General features: G+C 39.6%; 1 protein-coding gene across 1 annotated transcript in view; it reads left to right on the top strand.

Moving 5' to 3' along the window:
* The window catches only part of LOC122491973 (inhibitor of carbonic anhydrase-like), a 67974-nt gene that overhangs the window by 10570 nt on the left and 32665 nt on the right, over positions 1-24739 (top strand). Inside the window, exon 2 of the mRNA XM_043595370.1 lies at positions 6080-6252. Within this exon, the coding sequence (XP_043451305.1) occupies positions 6080-6252 (173 nt within the window). The remainder of the gene's footprint in view (positions 1-6079; positions 6253-24739) is intronic.

The raw sequence follows: 24739 nt of genomic DNA, 5'->3' as shown, positions 1-24739 counted from the left end.
TTCTGGCCAAATATTTCTTCACATATTTTTTCAGCCCCCCTCCCCATGTTTTCCCATAGGACTGACTGCAGTTACATATATATTAGATCACTTGACATTGGGTGACAAGTCACTGAGGCTCTGTTTATTGGTTTTTCATCCTTTTTTTCCCCCTCCCTGAGCTTCATTTCAGAGAGTTTCAAGTAATGTCTTCCAGATTATCTTTTTTCTATTGCAGTATGTAATCTGCTGTTATTCTCATTCAGTTAAGTGCTCATTTCAGATGTTCTTTTTTTTTTTTTTAAGTTTATTTGTTTATTTTGAGAGAAAGCAAGCAAGTGTGAGCAGCGGGTGGGGCAGAGAGAGAGAGGAGAGAGAATCCCAAGCAGTCTCTGCACTGTGTGGAGAGCCCCCTGTCATGGGGCTCCATCCCACAAACCTTGAGATCATGACATGAGCTGAAATCAAGAGTCAGATGCTCAACTGACTGAGCCACCAAGGTGCCCCTCAGACGTTCTGTTTTTTTGTCTCTAGAAATTCCTTTTAGCTCTTTTTATAGCTTACATTGGTTTCCTCATTATGTTCATGCTTTCCTTTGAATCTCTGAGCCTACTTATAATACTTAAAATAGCTGTTTTAAAGTTATTTTCTGTTACTTTCATCATCCCTTTTACTTCTAGTTCTGATTCTGTTGACTGTTTTCCTCTTGATTATGGGTTACATTTTCCTGCTTCTTCACCTGCATAGTAATTTTGTGGGTTGCCAGACATTGTGAATTTTACCTTGCTGAGTATGGAAATTTGGTGTGTACAGTGTGTGTGTGTGTGTGTGTGTGTGTGTGTGTGTGTGTGTGTAATGAATTTTGTTGTTTTTATTTAAAGAGTGTTAAACTTTGTTCTGGCAGGCAGTCATATTATCTGCAGATCAGCTTAATTCTTTCAAAACTAGTTTCTAGATTTTTAGTCTGTGTCTAGAATATTCTTTATTGTAGGGTAGTTCAACCTACTTCTGGAACTTTAATAACTGTACTATTTATTCAATGAGATTTTTATCCACTCTGAATCATGGGAACTTGAAATGATTCCTGACCTCATTCAAGTTCTGGAAAATGTTTGGCTTAAGCTCCCCATTGAATTTTCTTTCTCTAGCAGTTGTTATTGCCTGGCTTCCACAATGCTCAAGTTGGAATTTAGCCAGAATCTCAAATGTATGTAGACTCTAGATTTCAATCTCCTCTCTCTCTCTTCTCTCCTTTTTGGCATTCACTACTGTTTGGTAATCTGTGCTACAAATTCTAATTGCCTTAGCCTTACCTAAATATGATCTCTGTCTCCTCAGCTTGGTAAAACAGTCAGGCTACTTGGTTTTCTTCTCTCTGCTCTGCCATCTGGAAATCTGGTCCAGAAAGAAAGTTAGGATTATAGGACTCATTTTATTTGTTTTCCTTCTCTCAGAGATCACAGTCCTGCACTTCCCATTGTCCAATATGTTATGTTATGTTATGTTATGTTATGTTATGTTATGTTATGTTATGTTATGTTATGTTTTTATTTTAATTCCAGTTAGTTAACATACAGTATTAGTTTCAGGTCTATGATATAGTGATCAAACAATTCCATACATCACCTGGTGCTCATCATGACAAGTGCACTCCTTCATCCACATCAGGATTTTAACCCATTCCCTCCCACCCCCACCCCCTCTGGTAACCATCAGATTATTCTCTATAATTAAGAGTCTGTGTTTTCCTTTGTCTCTCTCTCTTATTTTTTCCCTTTGCCTGTTTTCTTCCCTAAATTCCAGATTTGAGTGAAATCATATATTATTTTTCTCTGACTGATTTATTTTACTTAGCATTATACTCTTTAGCTCTGTGCATGTCATTGCAAATGGCAAGATTTCACTCTTTTTTTAAAAAATTTCATCCTTTTCTATAGCTGAATAATATTCCATCGCTGTCTATTGTTGATGGACATTTGGGCTGCTTTCATATCTTAGGTATTGTAAATAATGCTGCTATAAATATAGGGGTGCATGTATCCCTTTGAATTAGTGTTCTTGTGTCGTTTGGGTAGATACCAAGTATTGTGATTTCCGGAATCTAGGGTAAGTCCTATTTTTAACTTTTTGAGGAACCTCTATACTGTTTTCCACAGTGGCTGTACCAGTTTGCACTCCCACCAGTAGTGCATGAGTGTTCCTTTTACTCCATATCCTTGCCAACACCTGTTTCTTGTGTTGTTAATTTTAGCCATTCTGATAGGTGTGAGGTGATATCTCATTGTAGATATTTGATTTGCATTTCCCTCATGGTGAGTGATATTGGGCATCTTTTCATGTGTCTGTTGGCCATCTGGACGTCTTCTTTGGAAAAATTTCTGTTCATGTCTTCTGCCCATTTTTAATTAGATTATTTGTTTTTTGAGTGTTGAGTTCTTGTAACTTCTTTATATATTTTGGATACTAACTCTTTATTGGAGATGGTTTGGTTGTTATTTCTCATCTCTCATTTGTGATTTTATTTATTTGAGTCCTTCCTCTTTGTTTCATGTTAAGTCTGGCTAGAGGTTTTTGATTTTTTTTTAAATTTTTTTCAAAGAAACAGCTCCTGGTTTCATTGATCTGTTCTATTGTTTTTTTTAGTTTCTATAACATTTATGTCTGCTCTAATATTTATTATTTCCTTCCTTCTTCTGGTTTTTGGTTTGGTTTTGTTGTTCCTTTTTTTTTTAGCTCCTTTAGGTACAAGGTTAGATCGTTTATTTGAGATTTTTCTTGTTCCTTGAGGTAGGCCTGTATTGCTATAAATTTCCCTCTTAGAAACACTTTTGCTGCATCCCAAAGGTTTCCATGGACTTTTTCAACGTTTATTTATTTTTGGGACAGAGAGAGACAGAGCATGAACGGGGGAGAGGCAGAGAGAGAGGGAGACACAGAATCAGAAACAGGCTCCAGGCTCTGAGCCATCAGCCCAGAGCCCGATGCGGGGCTCGAACTCACGGACCGCGAGATCATGACCTGGCTGAAGTCGGATGCTTAACCGACTGCGCCACCCAGGCACCCCTCCATGGACTTTTTAATTTCTCTTTTGATTTCCTGGCTGACCTATTCATTGTTTAGTAGCATGTTATTTAACCTCCATGTATTTGTGGTCTTTCCAGATTTTTTCTTGTGGTTGATTTCTAGTTTCATAACGTTGTAGAAGAGATGCATGGTATGATTTTGACCTTCTTGGATTTGTTGAGATTTGTTTTGTGGGCTAATATGTGATCTATTCAGGAGAATGTTCCATGTGCACTTGAAAAGAATATGTATTCTGCTGTTTTAGGATGGAATGTTCTGAATATATCTGTTAAGTCCATCTGGTCCAGTATATCCTTCAAAGCCATTGTTTCCTTGTTGATGTCCTGTTTAGATGATCCATCCATTTATGTAAGTGGGGTGTTAAAGTCACTATTATTATTGTATTATCGATTAGTTCCTTTACATTTGTTATTAACTGATTTATGGTTTTGGGTGCTTCTATGTTGGGTGTATAAATATTTATAATTGTTATATCTTCTTGTTGGATTATTCCCTTTATTATTGTATAGTGCTCTTTTTTTGTCTCTTGTTAAGGTTTTTGTTTTAAAGTCTACTTTGTCCCATATAAGTATCGCTACTCTGGTTTTCTTTTGCCCATAATCCAATGACTTAAAACTTTTCTTCACATGTTTTTTCCACACTCTGTGTGTGTGTGTGTGTGTGTGTGTTTTAGTTGTTTAAAGTACTAGAACAAGTCCCATATCAGTTACTCCTTTATAGGTAGAAGCAAAAGTCCATCTTCCCTTTTTTTTGTTTTGTTTTGCTTCTGTCAAGACTTTCACTTTTCCCCTAATAATACAAACTTCATTTGCCCTGTTTTGCAATCACAGTTAAAAAAAATTAGAAGTGCAGAAACTAGTTTTAATCATTTGAACATAAGTACAGTGGTGACTGAAAATATAAACTTTCAAAAAGGCTTTCCCAAAAAGTGCATACCTTTGAAAAAGAAAAACAAACCCGACAGTTGGATATAGTAGCTCTTTGTATAACTTAACCTGCTTACAAAGCATTTTCATTTATAGAGTTGTATTGTCTCTAACTGTTGCCAGTTATTTCTAAGCACAAAATGTTTTAGCAATGTATATTAGGAAGCAGATTAAACATGCTTTGAAAGTTTCAAAATGAAAATGAAAGCTAATACTCCAAATGTTTCTGTTCTGCACATGGGCACATGGCCTCTATAGTTCCATTTCCTAGCTTGCTCTCCTTCCTTGGGCTGCTACTCTCAAAGGCTTTTTCAGATAGGGTTGAGGAGCTCCATATGTCATTCTGTGTTTCATATGGGATTCTGTCTAAGGTAATTTGGCATCTCCTGTCCTGTTTCTTTTGATGTTTCTTACTCACAGACACTTAAAAGGCAGTGCAGATTTTGGAGTCAAACATATTTGGGTAGTTCAAATATTAGCTTCGTCTCAAGTTATTTTATGTCCCTGATAGTTTTTTTTTTCCTTAAATTTCATCCACAAACAGAAACACTAATGTTTAAATTTTTTTTTTTAACGTTTATTTATTTTTGGGACAGAGAGAGACAGAGCATGAATGGGGGAGGGGCAGAGAGAGAGGGAGACACAGAATCGGAAACAGCCTCCAGGCTCTGAGCCATCAGCCCAGAGCCTGGCGCGGGGCTCGAACTCACGGACCGCAAGATCGTGACCTGGCTGAAGCCGGACGCTTAACCGACTGCGCCACCCAGGCGCCCCCAGAAACACTAATGTTTAAATGGCAGGAGATTTGTGGACCTTAGAGCAGAGTAATGTGCTTGGCACACTGCCTGACATACAGGACTTCATCCAAAACTGGGATTTGCTACTGCTGTACTTTCATCTTTTAGATTTTATTTAAAATAACATTTGGCTCAAATACTACAGATTTGTAAGCAGCATTCTGCCTTTAAAATAGTCTCTAAACTTATTACTATAGCTTAAAATGAAACAAACATGTACTGATTTTAGTGCCCCAGCAATTAGTACCATATAAGGTTAGAGTATCTAATGTCAAAAGAATGACTAAATCAGTAGGCTGAAGATTCCTTCCCATAGGTTTTTCTTTTAAGTTTATTTATTTATTTTGAGAGAATGAAAGAGCAAGAGGAGGGGAGGGGAAGAGAGAGAGAATCTCAAGCAGGTTCCACACTGTCAGTGCAGACAGAGCCCAATGTGGGGCTCGAACTCATGAACCACGAGATCATGAGCTGAGCCAAAATCAAGAGTTGGATGCTTAACCGACTGAGTCACCCAGCCACCCTCCCACCTTTTATATTTTTTCTTTTCTGAGGTGACATTAATTAACATAAAATTAATCATTTAAAAGTATACAATTCAGTGGCATTTAGTATACTCACAGTGTTGTGTAACTACCATCTCTATCTAGTTCCAAAAGAAAATCCTGTGCCCATTAAGCAGTCAGTACCCATTCCCCTCTCTCCCAGCCCCTGGCAACCACCAGTTTGTTTTGTGTCTCTATAGATTTACCTATTCTAGATATTTCATATGAGTAGGATTATATAATGTGTAGCCTTTTGTGACTGGCTTCTTTCATTTAACGTATTATTTTCGAGGTTCATCCATGTTGTAGCATATAGCAATACTTCATTCTTTCTATGGCAGAATAATATTTCATTGTATGGATATACTATATTTTGTTTATCCATTCACCCATTGATGTACATTTAGGTTGTTTCTGCCTTTCTTGACCATCGTGAATAGTGCTACTGTGAATATTCATGTATGTGTATTTGAGTACCTGCTTCCAATTCTTTGGGATATATACTGAGGGGTGGGATTTCTGGGTCATGTGGTAATTCTGTTTAGCTTTTGGGAGGTGCTTTTGGGTTTGTTTCTCCAAGGGGAAAGGCACAATCAGAGAAATGGGACCTGAAAACTCAGGTGAGCCATGCAGCCAACCCAATTTTTGTCTATCCCACTCAGACAACCATTTACCTTGTCTTTAACTTCTTCTGCCAGCAGAGAAAGATGAGCACTGTGGGTTCCTTACACCTCTGGCATCTGTCCCCTAGGTCTGTGTCTGGCTGTCCCTGGGAAAACTGTGAGGTGGTGCACTGTCTCAAATCATGAGGCCAGTAAGTGCTCTGATTTCAGTGACAACATGAAAAAAGTCCTTCCAGCAGATGGTCCTCATGTCACCTGTGTGAAGAGAGCCTCTCACTTTGAGTGCATCAAGTCCATTTGGGTAAGTCACAGCTGCCCAAAGGAGAATGGAAGAAAATCCATACTTCGTTTTTCTTGTTAGTGTTTATTGCTTCAGAACAACTTTCTTCCCACAGGAACTAGACCATGCTTTAAAGGAGAAGGAAATAAGCTAAAGACCTGAAAGTACAGGGACCGTGTAGAGAGAAAAATATAGGTGCTCAACATTCATTAATAGTAAAAGCAATAATAGTAATTAAACAACTAATAGAGAAGGATTCAGTGAAAATGCCAACAGGAAAGCTAAGCCAGGATTGCACTGGAGTCAGAAATAAGAAGCTGTCATATCACCATTATTATTTAACATTGTTTTTGGAATTTTCCAGTAATGCAATAAGATACAAAATACATATGAAGTAGAAAGAAACAAATAAAATATCAATATTTTCAGATGATTGCATGCCTGGAAAGTAGGGTAGAATCAAGAAAAATATTACTATAGTGAACTATTGGGACCTCATCAAGATAAAAATCTTCTGCATGGCAAAGGAAACAACAAAACTAAAAGGCAACTGATGGGATGGGAGAAGACATTTGCAAATGACTTATCAGATTAAAGGCTAGTATCAAAAATCTATGAAGAACTTATCAAACTCAACAACCCCCCAAAAAAACAATAATCCAGTGAAGAAATGGGCAAAAGACATGACTAGATACTTTTCTAGAGAAGACATCCAGATGGCTAGTAAACACACGAAAAAAATGCTCAACATCACTCATCATCAGAGAAATACAAATCAAGAGCACAATGAAATAACCACCTCACACCAGTCAGAATGGCTAAAATTAACAACTCGGGCAACAACGGATGCTGGTGAGGATGCAGAGAAAGAGGAACATTTTGCATTTGTGGTGGGAATGCAAACTGATGCAGCCACTCTGGGAAACAGTATGGAGGTTCCACAAAAAATAAAAAATAGAATTACCCTACAATCCAGCAATTGCACTAAGTATTTATCCAAAGGATACAGGTATGCTGTTTCAAAGGGGCACACATACCCCAATGTTTGGAAAGAGCCCAAATGTCTATCGACAGATGAATGGATAAAGATGTGGTGTATACACACACACACACACACACACACACACACACACACACAGACAAAATGGAGTGTTATTTGGCAATCAAAAAAAAAAAATTTCCATTTGCAACAACATGGATGGAACTAGAGGGTATTATGCAAAGCAAAATTAGCCAGTCAGAGAAAGACAAATATCATATGACTTCACTCATATGTGGAACTTAAGATACAAAACAGATTAACAGAAGGGCAGGGAAGCAAAAATAATATAAAAACATGGAGGGGGCAAAACAAGAGATTTAAAAAAATTTTTTTTTAACGTTTATTTTTGGGAGAGGGAAACAGAGTGTGAGTGGGGGAGGGGCAGAGAGAGAGGGAGACACAGAATCTGAAGCAGGCTCCAGGCTCTGAGCTGTTAGCACAGAGCCCGATGCAGGGCTCAAATCCATGAGCAGTGGGATCATGACCTGAGCCAAAGTTAGAGGCCCAACCAACTGAACCACCCAGGCGCCCCTAAGAGACTCTTAAATATAGACAACAAACTGAGGGTTGCTGCAGGGGTTGTGGGTGGAAGGATAGGTTAAATGGGCAAGGAGCACTGAGGAAGACACTTGTTGAGATGAGCACTGGGTGTTATATGCAGGGGATAAACCACTGGATTCTACTCCTGAAATTATTATTGCACTATATGCTAACTAACTTGGATGTCAATTAAAATGAAACAAAAAAAACAAACTTAAAACCTAATAATAATGAGACAACCCAATTTTTTAAATAAGCAAAAGATTTGAACAGACATCCACTCACATACAGATGGCAAATTAGCACATAAAAATATATCCAAAGTTATTAGTCATTATAGAAATGGAAATCAAGACAATAGCACTACTTATCTACTAATATGGTCAAAATAAAATACACAGATCACATTAAGTGTTAATAAGGATTTAGAGCAACTGAAACCCTCAGATAGTGCTGGTGTGAATGCAAAATAGCATATCTAGAAAACAGTTTGGAACTTTCTCCTGAAGTTAAATATACAATTACCATACTACCCTTTATGTGTATCTACTCCCCCGCAAAATAAAAACATATGTCTACATAAGCACCTGTATGTTAATGTTTAGTTGCTTTTTTCATAATGTTAAAATTAAAAACAATTCAAATGTCCATCAACTGGTTAATAAATAAACAAATTGTGGTACAACTATAAAAAAAGAAAAATATTACTACAATTATTTATGAATGAATAAATTAGTTTGGCAAAAGATAAACATATCACAATGTCATTTTCATATACAACAGTCATTAGTTGGGGAAAAGTAACCCAAATTTATGACTTATTTTTATTTAAAATAATGTACTATAGGGGCACCTGGGTGGATCAGCTGGTTAAGCATCCAACTTCAGTTCAGGTCATGATGTCACAGTTCATGGGTTCGAGCCCCACACTGGGCTCTGGGGTGACAGTGAACAGCGTGCTTAGGATTCTCTGTCCCATTCTCTTTGCGCCTCCCCTGCTTGTGCTCTCTCTCTCTCTCTTTCTCTAAAATAAATAAACGTTAAAAAATTTTAAATAACATACTATAATTCTATTATGCTACAATATAATCTACTATAATATAATAAAAAAATGTTTCAGGAAAAAAATCATGACAGATCTGCAAGATTTTAACAAATATAGATTCCGCAGTGGAGGGACAACACACGACAGCCTTGTGAGCGTCCTCTCTCAGCACAGAGCCTGGCTTTCTCTCCCCTGTGGCCCAGCCTTCCTGTCCCAGTTGAGAAACTGGAGGTGAGGTCAGTGACCTGAGGCTCACAGACCCTGATGGATGTGGTGTAAACCCAGTTGGACCTGCCCTGCAGTCGTGGTGTTTCCTGTGTCATCAAGTCAGGCTATTTAGTCCTGAGAAGAGTGTTTTTTTAGAGAGAAAATGGAAGATGGCAGCGTAGGAGGACACTGGGCTCACCACGTCCTGCTGTCCACTTAGATTCCACCCACATCTGCCTAAATAACCCAGAAAACTGCCAGAAGACTAGCAGAATGGACTCTCCGAAGCCAAGCATAGACGAGAGGCCCACAGAAGAGGGGCCCCTCCTGAAGCGGACCACTGAAGGCAAAGTGAGCTGACTCTGCTCCTCCTGCATCTGTGCACCTTGTGGATCCACCCTGGCTAATACGCCAGATCCCATCGAAGCAGTACCACAAGCCTGGCAGTGTGCAAGTAGCCCAGACAGAGGCCACACCACTCCACAGTGAGTCCTGCCCCTGGGAGAGGGGAAGATAAGGTACACACCAGTCTGACTGTGGCCCCAGCAGTGGGCTGGGGGGCAGACATCAGGTCTGACTGTGGCCCCGCCCACCAATGCAAGTTACTCCAGACAGCACAGAGGAAGAGCCCTGCAGTTCCTCGCCACTCCAGGGACTATCCAAAATGATGAGACGGAGGAATTCTCCTCAAAAGAAACTCCAGGAAGTAGCGACAGCTAACGAATTGATCAAAAATGATTTAAGCAATGTAACATAAAATGAATTTAAAATAATAGTCATAAAATTAATAGCTGGGCTTGAAAAAAGTATAGAGGACAGCAGAGAAGTTATTACTACAGAGATCAAGGGATTAAGAAAGTCAGGAGGAGCTAAAAAATGCTATAAATGAGCTGCAAAATAAAATGGAGGTGACCACAGCTTGGATTGAAGAGGCAGAGGAGAGAATAGGTGAACTAGAAGATAAAATTATGGAAAAAGAGGAAACTGAGAAAAAGAGAGAGAAAAAAAATCCAAGAGTATGAGGGGAGAATTAGAGAAATAAGTGACAAATTAAATGTAATAACATACGCATAATTGGGATTCCAGAGGAGGAAGAGAGAGGGAAAGGTGCTGAAGGTGTATTTGAAATCATAGCTGAAAACTTCCCTGATCTGGGGAAGGAAAAAGGCATTGAAATCCAAGAGGCACAGAGAACTCCCTTCAGACATAACTTGAATCGATCTTCTGCACGACATATCATAGTCAAACTGGCAAAATACAAGGATAAAGAGAATATTCTGAAAGCAGCTAGGGATAAGCATGCTATAACATATAAAGGGAGACTGATAAGACTAGTGATGGATATATCTACTGAAACTTGGCAGGCCAGAAAGGAATGGCAGGAAATCTTCAATGTGATGAAAAGAAAAAATATGCAGCTGAGAATCCTGTATCCAGCAAGTCTATCATTTAGAATAGAAGGAGAGATAAAGGTCTTCCCAAGCAAACAAAAACTGAAGGAATTCGTCACCACTAAACAAGCCTTACAAGAGATCCTAAGGGGGATCCTGTGAGACAAGGTACCAGAGGCATCACTACAAGCATGAAACCTATGGACATCACAATGACTCTAAACCCACATCTTTCTATAATAACACTGAATGTAAATGGATTAAATGCGCCAACCAAAAGACATAGGGTATCAGAATGGATAAAAAAACAAGACCCATCTATTTGCTGTCTACAAGAGATTCATTTTAGACCTGAGGACACCTTCAACTTGAAAGTGAGGGGATGGAGAACTATCTATCATGCTACTGGAAGTCAAAAGAAAGCTGGGTAGCCATACTTATATCAGACAAATTAGACTTTAAATTAAAGGCTGTAACAAGAGGTGAAGAAGGGCATTATATAATAATCACAGGGTCTATACATCAGGAAGAGCTAACAATTATAAATGTCTATGTGCCGAATATGGGAGCCCCCAAATATATAAAACAATTAATCACAAACATAAGCAACCTTATTGATAAGAACGTGGTATGCAGGGGACTTTAGTACCCCACTTACAACAATGGATATATCATCTAGACACAGGATCAATAAAGAAACAAGGGCCCTGAATGATACATTGGAACAGATGGACTTGACAGATAAATTTAGAACTCTGCATCCCAAAGCAACAGCATATACTTTCTTCTCGAGTGCACATGGAACCTTCTCCAAGAGAGATCACATACTGGGTCACAAAAGAGCCCTTCATAAGTATACAAGAATTGAGATCATACCATGCACACTTTCAGACCACAATGCTATGAAACTTGAAATCAACCACAGGAAAAAGTCTGGAAAACCTCCAAAAGCATGGAAGTTAAAGAACACCCTACTAAAGAATGAATGAGTCAACCAGGCAATTAGAGAAGAAATTAAGAAATATATGGAAACAAATGAAAATGAAAATACAACAATCCAAACGCTTTGGGATGCAGCGAAGGCAGTCTTGAGAGGAAAATACATTGCAGTCCAGGCCTATCTCAAGAAACAAGAAAAATCCCAAATACAAAATCTAACAGCACACCTAAAGGAAATAGAAGCATAATGGCAAAGACACCCCAAACCCAGCAGAGGAAGAGAAATAATAGAGATCAGAGCAGAAATAAGCAATACAGAATCTAAAAAAAACTGTAGAGCAGATCAATGAAACCAACAGTTGGTTTTTTGAAAAAATAAACAAAATTGATAAACCTCTAGCCAGACTTCTCAAAAAGAAAAGGGAGATGACCCAAATAGATACAATCATGAATGAAAATGGAATTATTACAACCAATCCCTCAGAAATACAAGCAATTATCAGGGAATACTATGAAAATTATATGCCAACAAACTGGACAACCTGGAAGAAATGGACAAATTCCTAAGCACCCACACACTTCCAAAACTCAACCAGGAAGAAATAGAAAGCTTTAACAGACCCATAACCAGCAAACAAATTGAATCAGTTATCAAAAATCTCCCAACAAATAAGAGTCTAGGACCAGATGGCTTTCCCGGGGAGTTCCACCAGACATTTAAAGCAGAAATAATACCTATCCTTCTCAAGCTATTCCAAAAAATAGAAAGGGAAGGGAAACTTCCAGACTCATTCTATGAAGCCAGAATTACTTTGATTCCTAAACCAGACAGAGACCCAATAAACAAAGAGAACTACAGGCTAATATCCCTGATGAATATGGATGCAAAAATTCTCAATAAGATACTAGCAAAACGAACTCAACAGCATATAAAAAGAATTATTCACCATGATCAAGTGGGATTCATTCCTGGGCTGCAGGGCTGGTTCAACATTCACAAATCAATCAATGTGATACATCACATTAATAAAAGAAAAGATAAGAACCATATGATCCTGTCAATCAATGCAGAGAAAACATTTGACAAAATTCAGCATCCTTTCTTAATAAAAACCCTCGAGAAAGTTGGGATAGAAGGAACATACTTAAACATCATAAACACCATTTATAAAAAGCCCACAGCTAACATCATCCTCAATGGGGAAAAACTGACAGCTTTTCCCCTGAGATCAGGAACACGACAGGGATGTCCACTCTCACCGCTGTTGTTTAACATAGTGTTGGAAGTTCTAGCATCAGCAATCAGACAACAAAAGGAAATCAAAGGCATCAAAATTGGCAAAGATGAAGTCAAGCTTTCACTTTTTGCAGATGACATGATATTATACATGGAAAATACAATAGACTCCACCACAAGTCTTCTAGAACTGATACATGAATTCAGCAAAGTTGCAGGATACAAAATCAATGTACAGAAATCAGTTGAATTCTTATACACTAATAATGAAGCAACAGAAAGACAAATAAAGAAACTGATCCCATTCACAATTGCACCAAGAAGCATAAAATACCTAGGAATAAACCTAACCAAAGATGTCAAAGATCTGTATGCTGAAAACTATAGATAGCTTATGAAGGAAATTGAACAAGATATAAAGAAATGAAAAAACATTCCATGCTCATGGGTTGGAAGAATAAATATTGTCAAAATGTCAATACTACCCAAAGCTATCTACACATTCAATGCAATCCCAATCAAAATTGCACCAGCATTCTTCTCGAAGCTAGAACAAGCAATCCTAAAATTTGTATGGAACCACAAAAGGCCCCGAATAGCCAAAGGAATTTTGAAGAAGACCAAGGCAGGAGGCATTACAATCCCAGACTTTAGCCTCTACTGCAAAGCTGTAATCATCAAGACAGCGTGGTATTGGCACAAAAACAGACACATAGACCAATGGAATAGAATAGAAACCCCAGAACTAGACCCACAAAAGTATGGCCAACTAATCTTTGACAAAGCAGGAAAGAATATCCAATGGAAAAAAGACAGTCTCTCACGAATGGTGCTGGGAGAACTGGACGGCAACATGCAGAAGAATGAAACTAGACCACTTTCTTACACCATTCCCAAAAACAAACTCAAAATGGATAAAGGACCTGAATGTGAGACAGGAAACCATCAAAACCCTAGAGGAGAAAGCAGGAAAAGACCTCTCTGACCTCAGCCACAGCAATTTCTTACTCGACACATTTCCAAAGGCAAGGGAATTAAAAGCAAAAATGAACTATTGGGACCTCATGAAGATAAAAAGCTTCTGCACAGCAAAGGAAATAATCAACAAAACTAAAAGGCAACCAACGGATTAGAAAAAGATATTTGCAAATGACATATTGGACAAAGGGCTAGTATCCAAAAGCTGTAAAGAGCTCACCAAACTCCACACCTGAAAAACAAATAATCCAGTGAAGAAATGGGCAGAAAACATGAATAGACACTTCTCTTTTTTTTTTTTATGAAATTTATTGACAAATTTGTTTCCATACAACACCCAGTGCTCATCCCAAAAGGTGCCCTCCTCAATACCCATCACCCACCCTCTCCTCCCTCCCACCCCCCATCAACCCTCAGTTTGTTCTCAGTTTTTAACAGTCTCTTATGCTTTGGCTCTCTCCCATTCTAACCTCTTTTTTTTTTTTTCCTTCCCCTCCCCCATGGGTTCCTGTTAAGTTTCTCAGGATCCACATAAGAGTGAAACCATATGGTATCTGTCTTTCTCTGTATGGCTTATTTCACTTAGCATCACACTCTCCAGTTCCATCCACGTTGCTACAAAAGGCCATATTTCATTTTTTCTCATTGCCACGTAATATTCCATTGTGTATATAAACCACAATTTCTTTATCCATTCATCAGTTGATGGACATTTAGGCTCTTTCCATAATTTGGCTATTGTTGAGAGTGCTGCTATGAACATTGGGGTACAAGTGGCCCTATGCATCAGTGCTCCTGTATCCCTTGGATAAATTCCTAGCAGTGCTATTGCTGGGTCCTAGGGTAGGTCTATTTTTAATTTTCTGAGGAACCTCCACACTGCTTTCCAGAGCGGCTGCACCAGTTTGCATTCCCACCAACAGTGCAGGAGGGTTCCCGTTTCTCCACATCCTCTCCAGCATCTATAGTCTCCTGATTTGTTCATTTTGGCCACTCTGACTGGCGTGAGGTGATACCTGAGTGTGGTTTTGATTTGTATTTCCCTGATAAGGAGTGACGCTGAACATCTTTTCATGTGCCTGTTGGCCATCCGAATGTCTTCTTTAGAGAAGTGTCTATTCATGTTTTGTGCCCATTTCTTCACTGGGTTATTTGTTTTTTGGGTGTGGAGTTTGGCGAGCTCCTTATAGATTTTGGATACTAGCCCTTTGTCCGATATGTCATTTGCAAATATCTTTTCCCATTCCGTTGGCTGCCTTTTAGTTTTGTTGGTTGTTTCCTTTGCTGTGCAGAAGCTTTTTATCTTCATAAGGTCCCAGTAATTCACTTTTGCTTTTAATTCCCTTGCCTTTGGGGATGTGTCGAGTAAGAGATTGCTACGGCTGAGGTAAGAAAGGTCTTTTCCTGCTTTCTCCTCTAAGGTTTTGATGGTTTCCTGTCTCACATTTAGGTCCTTTATCCATTTTGAGTTTGTTTTTGTGAATGGTGTGAGAAAGTGGTCTAGTTTCAACCTTCTGCATGTTGCTGTCCAGTTCTCCCAGCACCATTTGTTAAAGAGGCTGTCTTTTTTCCATTGGATGTTCTTTCCTGCTTTGTCAAAGATGAGTTGGCCATACGTTTGTGGGTCTAGTTCTGGGGTTTCTATTCTATTCCATTGGTCTATGTGTCTGTTTTGGTGCCAATACCATGCTGTCTTGATGATGACAGCTTTGTAGTAGAGGCTAAAGTCTGGGATTGTGATGCCTCCTGCTTTGGTCTTCTTCTTCAAAATTCCTTTGGCTATTCGGGGCCTTTTGTGGTTCCATATGAATTTTAGGATTGCTTGTTCTAGTTTCGAGAAGAATGCTGGTGCAATTTTGATTGGGATTGCATTGAATGTGTAGATAGCTTTGGGTAGTATTGACATTTTGACAATATTTATTTTTCCAATCCATGAGCAGGGAATGTCTTTCCATTTCTTTAAATCTTCTTCAATTTCCTTCATAAGCTTTCTATAGTTTTCAGCATACAGATCCTTTACATCTTTGGTTAGATTTATTCCTAGGTATTTTATGCTTCTTGGTGCAATTGTGAATGGGATCAGTTTCTTTATTTGTCTTTCTGTTGCTTCATTGTTAGTGTATAAGAATGCAACTGATTTCTGTACATTGATTTTGTATCCTGCAACTTTGCTGAATTCATGTATCAGTTCTAGCAGACTTTTGGTGGAGTCTATTGGATTTTCCATGTATAATATCATGTCATCTGCAAAAAGCGAAAGCTTGACTTCATCTTTGCCAATTTTGATGCCTTTGATTTCCTTTTGTTGTCTGATTGCTGATGCTAGAACTTCCAGCACTATGTTAAACAGCAGCGGTGAGAGTGGGCATCCTTGTTGTGTTCCTGATCTCAGGGAAAAAGCTCTCAGTTTTTCCGCATTGAGGATGATGTTAGCTGTGGGCTTTTCATAAATGGCTTTTATGATCTTTAAGTATGTCCCTTCTATCCCGACTTTCTCAAGGGTTTTTACTTTTTTTTTTTAATTTTTTTTTTATTTATTTTTTATTTATTTTTTTTCAACGTTTATTTATTTTTGGGACAGAGAGAGACAGAGCATGAACGGGGAAGGGGCAGAGAGAGAGAGGGAGACACAGAATCGGAAACAGGCTCCAGGCTCCGAGCCATCAGCCCAGAGCCTGACGCAGGGCTCGAACTCACGGACCGCGAGATCGTGACCTGGCTGAAGTCGGATGCTTAACCGACTGCGCCACCCAGGCGCCCCTCAAGGTTTTTATTAAGAAAGGGTGCTGGATTTTGTCGAAGGCCTTTTCTGCATCGATTGACAGGATCATATGGTTCTTCTCTTTTTTTTGTTAATGTGATGTATCACGTTGATTGATTTGCGAATGTTGAACCAGCCCTGCAGCCCAGGAATGAATCCCACTTGATCATGGTGAATAATTCTTTTTATATGCCGTTGAATTCGATTTGCTAGTACCTTATTGAGAATTTTTGCATCCATATTCATCAGGGATATTGGCCTGTAGTTCTCTTTGTTTATTGGGTCTCTGTCTGGTTTAGGAATCAAAGTAATACTGGCTTCATAGAATGAGTCTGGAAGTTTTCCTTCCCTTTCTATTTCTTGGAATAGCTTGAGAAGGATAGGTATTATCTCTGCTTTAAACGTCTGGTAGAACTCCCCTGGGAAGCCATCTGGTCCTGGACTCTTATTTGTTGGGAGATTTTTGATAACCGATTCAATTTCTTCGCTGGTTATGGGTCTGTTCAAGCTTTCTATTTCCTCCTGATTGTGTTTTGGAAGAGTGTGGGTGTTCAGGAATTTGTCCATTTCTTCCAGGTTGTCCAATTTGTTGGCATATAATTTTTCATAGTATTCCCTGGTAATTGTTTGTATCTCTGAGGGATTGGTTGTAATAATTCCATTTTCATTCATGATTTTATCTATTTGGGTCATCTCCCTTTTCTTTTTGAGAAGCCTGGCTAGAGGTTTGTCAATTTTGTTTATTTTTTCAAAAAACCAACTCTTGGTTTCGTTGATCTGCTCTACAGTTTTTTTAGTTTCTATATTGTTTATTTCTGCTCTGATCTTTATTATTTCTCTTCTTCTGCTGGGCTTAGGCTGCCTTTGCTGTTCTGCTTCTAGTTCCTTTAGGTGTGCTGTTAGATTTTGTATTTGGGATTTTTCTTGTTTCTTGAGATAGGCCTGGACTGCAATGTATTTTCCTCTCAGGACTGCCTTTGCTGCGTCCCAAAGCGTTTGGATTGTTGTATTTTCATTTTCGTTTGTTTCCATATATTTTTTAATTTCTTCTCTAATTGCCTGGTTGACCCACTCATTCGTTAGTAGGGTGTTCTTTAACCTCCATGCTTTTGGAGGTTTTCCAGACTTTTTTCTGTGGTTGATTTCAAGCTTCATAGCATTGTGGTCTGAAAGTAAGCATGGTATAATTTCAATTCTTGTATACTTATGAAGGGCTGTTTTGTGACCCAGTATATGATCTATCTTGGAGAACGTTCCATGTGCACTCGAGAAGAAAGTATATGCTGTTGCTTTGGGATGCAGAGTTCTAAATATATCTGTCAAGTCCATCTGATCCAATGTCTCATTCAGGGCCCTTGTTTCTTTATTGACCGTGTGTCTAGATGATCTATCCATTTCTGTAAGTGGTGTATTAAAGTCCCCTGCAATTACCACATTCTTATCAATAAGGTTGCTTATATTTATGAGTAATTGTTTTATATATTTGGGGGCTCCTGTATTCGGTGCATAGACATTTATAATTGTTAGCTCTTCCTGATGGATAGACCCTGTAACTATTATATAATGTCCTTCTTCATCTCTTGTTACAGCCTTTAATTTAAAGTCTAGTTTGTCTGATATAAGTATGGCTACTCCAGCTTTCTTTTGGCTTCTAGTCGCATGATAAATAGTTCTCCATCCCCTCACTCTCAATCTAAAGGTGTCCTCAGGTCTAAAATGAGTCTCTTGTAGACAGCAAATAGATGGGTCTTGTTTTTTTATCCATTCTGATACCCTATGTCTTTTGGTTGGCGCATTTAATCCATTTACATTCAGTGTTATTATAGAAAGATACGGGTTTAGAGTCATTGTGATGTCTGTATGTTTTATGCTTATAGTGATGTCTCTGGGACTTTGTCTCACAGGGTCCCCCTTAGGATCTCTTGTAGGGCTGGTTTAGTGGTGACAAATTCCTTCAGTTTTTGTTTGTTTGGGAAGACCTTTATCTCTCCTTCTATTCTAAATGACAGACTTGCTGGATAAAGGATTCTTGGCTGCATATTTTTTCTGTCTAGCACCCTGAAAATCTCGTGCCAATTCTTTCTGGCCTGCCAAGTTTCAAAAGAGAGATCAGTCACGAGTCTTATAGGTCTCCCTTTATATGTGAGGGCACGTTTACCCCTTGCTGCTTTCAGAATTTTCTCTTTATCCTTGTATTTTGCCAGTTTCACTATGATATGTCGTGCAGAAGGTCGATTCAAGTTACGTCTGAAGGGAGTTCTCTGTGCCTCTTGGATTTCAATGCCTTTTTCCTTCCCCAGTTCAGGGAAGTTCTCAGCTATGATTTCTTCAAGTACCCCTTCAGCACCTTTCCCTCTCTCTTCCTCCTCTGGGATACCAATTATGCGTATATTATTTCTTTTTAGTGTATCACTTAATTCTCTAATTTTCCCCTCATACTCCTGGATTTTTTTATCTCTCTTTTTCTCAGCTTCCTCTTTTTCCATAACTTTATCTTCTAGTTCACCTATTCTCTCCTCTGCCTCTTCAAGCCGAGCTGTGGTGGTTTCCATTTTGTTATGCATTTCGTTTAAAGCGTTTTTCAGCTCCTCGTGACTGTTCCTTAGTCCCTTGATGTCTGTAGCAAGAGATTCTCTGCTGTCCTATATACTGTTTTCAAGCCCAGCGATTAATTTTATGACTATTATTCTAAATTCACTTTCTGTTATGTTATTTAAGTCCTTTTTGATCAGCTCATTAGCTGTTGTTATTTCCTGGAGATTCTTCTGAGGGGAATTCTTCCGCTTGGTCATTTTGGATAGTCCCTGGCGTGGTGAGGACCTGCAGGGCACTTCCCCTGTGCTGTGGTGTATACCTGGAGTTGGTGGGCGGGGCCGCAGTCTGACCTGATGTCTGCCCCCAGCCCACCGCTGGGGCCACAGTCAGACTGGTGTGTGCCTTCTCTTCCCCTCTCCTAGGGGCGGGATTCACTGTGGGGTGGTGTGGCTCGTCTGGGCTACTTGCACCCTGCCAGGCTTGTGATGCTGGGGATCTGGCGTATTAGCTGGGGTGGGTAGGCAAGGTGCTCGGGGGCAGGAGGGGTAGGCTTAGATCGCTTCTCCTTAGGTGATCCACTTCAGGAGGGGCCCTATGGCAGCGGGAGGGAGTCAGATCCACTGCCGGAGGTTTGGCTCCGCCGAAGCCCAGAGTTGGGTGCTTGCGCGGAGCGAGCAAGTTCCCTGGCAGGAACCGGTTCCCTTTGGGATTTCGGCTGGGTGATGGGCGGGGGAGATGGTGCTGGCGAGCGCCCTTGTTCCCCACCAAACTGAGCTCTGTTGTCAGGGGGCTCAGCAGCTCTCCCTCCCTTTGTCCTCCAGCCTTCCCGCTTTCCGAGCAGAGCTGTTAACTTATGACTTCCCAGACGCTAAGATGCGCTTGTTGTGGGAACACAGTCCATCAGGCCCCTCCGCTTTTGCAAGCCCGACTCGGGGGCTCTGCTTGGCCGGCGAGCCGCCCCTCCACCCCGGCTCCCTCCCGCCAGTCCGTGGAGCGCGCACCGCCTCGCCGCCCTTCCTACCCTCTTCCGTGGGCCTCTCGTCTGCGTTTGGCTCTGGCGACTCCGTTCTGCTAATCCTCTGGTGGTTTTCTGGGTTATTTAGGCAGGTGTAGATGGAATCTAAGTGATCAGCAGGACGTGCGGTGAGCCCAGCGTCCTCCTAAGCCGCCATCTTGCCGCTGTCTCCTCAAATAGACACTTCTCTAAAGAAGACATCCTGATGGCCAACAGGCACATGAAAAAATGCTCAACGTCACTCCTCATCAGGGAAATACAAATCAAAACCACACTCAGATATCACCTCACGCCAGTCAGAGTGGCTAAAATGAACAAATCAGGAGACTATAGATGCTGGTGAGGATGTGGAGAAACGGGAACCCTCTTGCACTGTTGGTGGGAATGCAAACTGGTGCAGCTGCTCTGGAAAACTGTGGAGATTCCTCAAAAAATTAAAAATAGACCTACCCTATGACCCAGCAGTAGCACTGCTAGGAATTTACCCAAGGGGTACAGGAATGCTGATGCATAGGGGCACTTGTACCCCAGTGTTTATAGCAGCACTCTCAATAATAGCCAAATTATGGAAAGAACCTAAATGTCCCATCAACTGACGAATGGATAAAGAAATTGTGGTTTATATACACAATGGAACACTACGTGGCAATGAGAACGAATGAAATATGGCCCTTTGTAGCAACGTGGATGGAACTGGAGAGTGTTATGTTAAGTGAAATAATTCATACAGAGAAAGACAGATAACATATGCTTTCACTCTATGTGGATCCTGAGAAACTCAACAGAAGTCTATGGGGGAGGGGGAAAAAAAAGAGGTTAGAGAGGGAGAGAGCCAAAGCATAAGAGACTCTTAAAAACAGAATAAACTGAGGGTTGATGGGGGGGTGGGAGGGAGAGGAGGGTGGGTATTGAGGAGGGCACCTTCTGGGATGAGCACTGGGTGTTGTATGGAAACCAATTTGACAATAAATTTCATAGTAAAAAAAAACAAATATAATACAAAGGTCTAGGATAAATGAACAATATTTATTAATAAACACATATGACATATTCCTAGATGGGAAGATTAAATATCAAATACTTGCATATTTTCTCAAAGTTAATAAGTTTAATATAATTTTCATCGAAGTATAGTCCTTTTAGGAGTATCAAATAATTACAAAATCTTAAGAAAAAGCACATGGATAAGAATATAAATAGTATTTTATTTATTAAAAAAATTTTTTTAACATTTATTCATTTTTGAGAGATAGAGACAGAGTGCGAGTGGGGGAGGGGCAGAGAGAGAGGGAGACACAGAATCCAAAGCAGGCTCCAGGCTCTGAGCTGTCAGCACAGGGCCCAACGCGGGGCTCGAACCCACGAACTATGAGATCATGACCTGAGCCAAAGTCGGATGCTCAACTGACTGAGCCACCCAGGCACCCCTATAAATAGTATTTTAAAAAAGAAAATTAGCAAGGGAGTGGTGGAGGCCTACCTGAAACTATAAAATATTTAAATAGCAGTATTACAAAGACCAGGGTCCTGGTGCAGATGTTAGGAGGGCTGAAAGCAAACAAAAGTCATACATATTCACAGCTTGCTATATATATATTCATCTATCTAGTTGTCTACATGATATGATGCAGATGTCAGCTATGATCAATATCCAACATTAGGGCACTAGGGCCATAGGCTTAATAAATTTAGGTAAGATACATGTAGATTTACACAGATCTGTATGATAAGGTATAGATTTACACTGATATGTGTGATAAGGCAAACTTTCTAAGTAAATGACTAAGAAAAGATTCTTTAGCGAGACAACTGGGTACCTCTTTTTTTTTTTTTTTTAATGTTTGTTTATTTAGTTTTGAGAGAGGTGGGGGGGAAGGGACAGAGAATCCCAAGTAGGCTGCGCACTGTCAGTATAGAGCTGGATGCGGGGCTCAAACTCACCAACCATGAGGTCGTGACGTGAGCTGAAACCAAGAGTCGGACACTCAACCAACTGAGCCACCCAGGTGTCCCCTGGGTAACTCTTCAGCAACAAAATTAAGTGAAGTGTTTAATCCATTTACCAAACAAACTCTCAGTTTGACGCAATTTGACTAATATAGATAGACATAACAAGATAAATCACAGAGGTAGATAAGCTTGGAAATGTAAAAGTTTTAAATCTTTGACAAAAAAAGATTTTAAGACCTTAAGCATACAAAAATATATTCACATCAACTATGACAAAACAGCATAATGTAAAAACTAGATTAAGATATCATTTAAATTTGTAAAAAATGCTTAAGGATAACAAGCTATAGACAAACCACTTGCAGAAAAGAAATTACAACTAATAAAAGATATAAACAATAAAGGAAAAAATGTTCATACTTTTTAATGATCAAATGCAAATAAAGCCATTGTTTAAAAAAATTTTTTTTAATGTTTATTTATTTTTGAGAGAAATAGAAACAGAGTGTGAGCAGGGAAGGGTAGACAGAAGAGGGAGAAACAGAATCCAAAGCAGGCTCTAAGCCCTGAGCTGTCAGCACAGAGCCTGATGCAGGGCTCCAACCCACAAACCTGAGATCATGACCTGGGCCGAAGTCAGACTCTTAACGGACTGAGCCACCCAGGGGCCCCTGAATAAAGCCATCCTTAAAGTAACAGTTTATACCTAGAAATGTAATAACATTTCTTAAATGATGGAATTTCTTGCTGGTAGGTTTCTGTGACATTAATATGCATTGTTATTGGTATTATGAATTATAAATTCTGTGTCATTTCTGGAAAACAATTGGGAAATATTCAGTAAGGGTCAAAAACATGAATACAAACTTTTATTTATTTATTTTTCTAATTCATCTATGGGGGGGATTGATTTGTTACAAGAATTTGACCTTATGCAGTTGCCGAAGCAGGTTATACAGTCTCTATTAAGACTACTGACTTTTCATAAGCCATTGGAGCTTGAGGAGGAGGCAGCCAGGAAGGGAAGATGTAGGTAAAGTGGGGGAAGAGCAAGAACAATCTGGAACCACCAGTAATGAGCTGGAGCCCATGGGTATGAACTGAAACCCATGTATGTAATTGCTTCTGACCTTGATGGTATTCACTAGGCCCAGTGGCCTTCTTGTCCTTTTACCTTTATACTAAATGCCTCTTTTACCTAAGTTAATTTAAATTGAGTTCTGATACATGCAACAGAGTATTAATTATATACTATATATAAATACATAAATAAAATTCATGTGTAAGAAAAATGGGAGGAGGAAAAAGGAGGCAAGTATATAGAAACACAACACTAAATTCAGAAAAAGCCAAGTTACTTCAAATGTGAATTGATATGTGAATTTATATATTTGGGGGCTCCGGTATTCGGTGCATAGACATTGATAATTGTTAGCTCTTCCTGATGGATAGACCCTGTAACTATTATATAATGTCCTTCTTCATCTCTTGTTACAGCCTTTAATTTAAAGTCTAGTTTGTCTGATATAAGTATGGCTACTCCAGCTTTCTTTTGGCTTCCAGTCGCATGATAAATAGTTCTCCATCCCCTCACTCTCAATCTAAAGGTGTCCTCAGGTCTAAAATGAGTCTCTTGTAGACAGCAAATAGATGGGTCTTGTTTTTTTATCCATTCTGATACCCTATGTCTTTTGGTTGGCGCATTTAATCCATTTACATTCAGTGTTATTATAGAAAGATACGGGTTTAGAGTCATTGTGATGTCTGTATGTTTTATGCTTATAGTGATGTCTCTGGGACTTTGTCTCACAGGGTCCCCCTTAGGATCTCTTGTAGGGCTGGTTTAGTGGTGACAAATTCCTTCAGTTTTTGTTTGTTTGGGAAGACCTTTATCTCTCCTTCTATTCTAAATGACAGACTTGCTGGATAAAGGATTCTTGGCTGCATATTTTTTCTGTCTAGCACCCTGAAAATCTCGTGCCAATTCTTTCTGGCCTGCCAAGTTCCAAAAGAGAGATCAGTCACGAGTCTTATAGGTCTCCCTTTATATGTGAGGGCACGTTTACCCCTTGCTGCTTTCAGAATTTTCTCTTTATCCTTGTATTTTGCCAGTTTCACTATGATATGTCGTGCAGAAGGTCGATTCAAGTTACGTCTGAAGGGAGTTCTCTGTGCCTCTTGGATTTCAATGCCTTTTTCCTTCCCCAGTTCAGGGAAGTTCTCAGCTATGATTTCTTCAAGTACCCCTTCAGCACCTTTCCCTCTCTCTTCCTCCTCTGGGATACCAATTATGCGTATATTATTTCTTTTTAGTGTATCACTTAATTCTCTAATTTTCCCCTCATACTCCTGGATTTTTTTATCTCTCTTTTTCTCAGCTTCCTCTTTTTCCATAACTTTATCTTCTAGTTCACCTATTCTCTCCTCTGCCTCTTCAAGCCGAGCTGTGGTGGTTTCCATTTTGTTATGCATTTCGTTTAAAGCGTTTTTCAGCTCCTCGTGACTGTTCCTTAGTCCCTTGATGTCTGTAGCAAGAGATTCTCTGCTGTCCTATATACTGTTTTCAAGCCCAGCGATTAATTTTATGACTATTATTCTAAATTCACTTTCTGTTATGTTATTTAAGTCCTTTTTGATCAGCTCATTAGCTGTTGTTATTTCCTGGAGATTCTTCTGAGGGGAGTTCTTCCGCTTGGTCATTTTGGATAGTCCCTGGCGTGGTGAGGACCTGCAGGGCACTTCCCCTGTGCTGTGGTGTATACCTGGAGTTGGTGGGCGGGGCCGCAGTCAGACCTGATGTCTGCCCCCAGCCCACCCCTGGGGCCACAGTCAGACTGGTGTGTGCCTTCTCTTCCCCTCTCCTAGGGG

The sequence above is a fragment of the Prionailurus bengalensis genome, chromosome C2, assembly GCF_016509475.1.
Source record: "Prionailurus bengalensis isolate Pbe53 chromosome C2, Fcat_Pben_1.1_paternal_pri, whole genome shotgun sequence".
Classification (NCBI taxonomy): Eukaryota; Metazoa; Chordata; class Mammalia; order Carnivora; family Felidae; genus Prionailurus; species Prionailurus bengalensis.
This window is presented reverse-complemented; position numbering and strand designations above follow the sequence as displayed.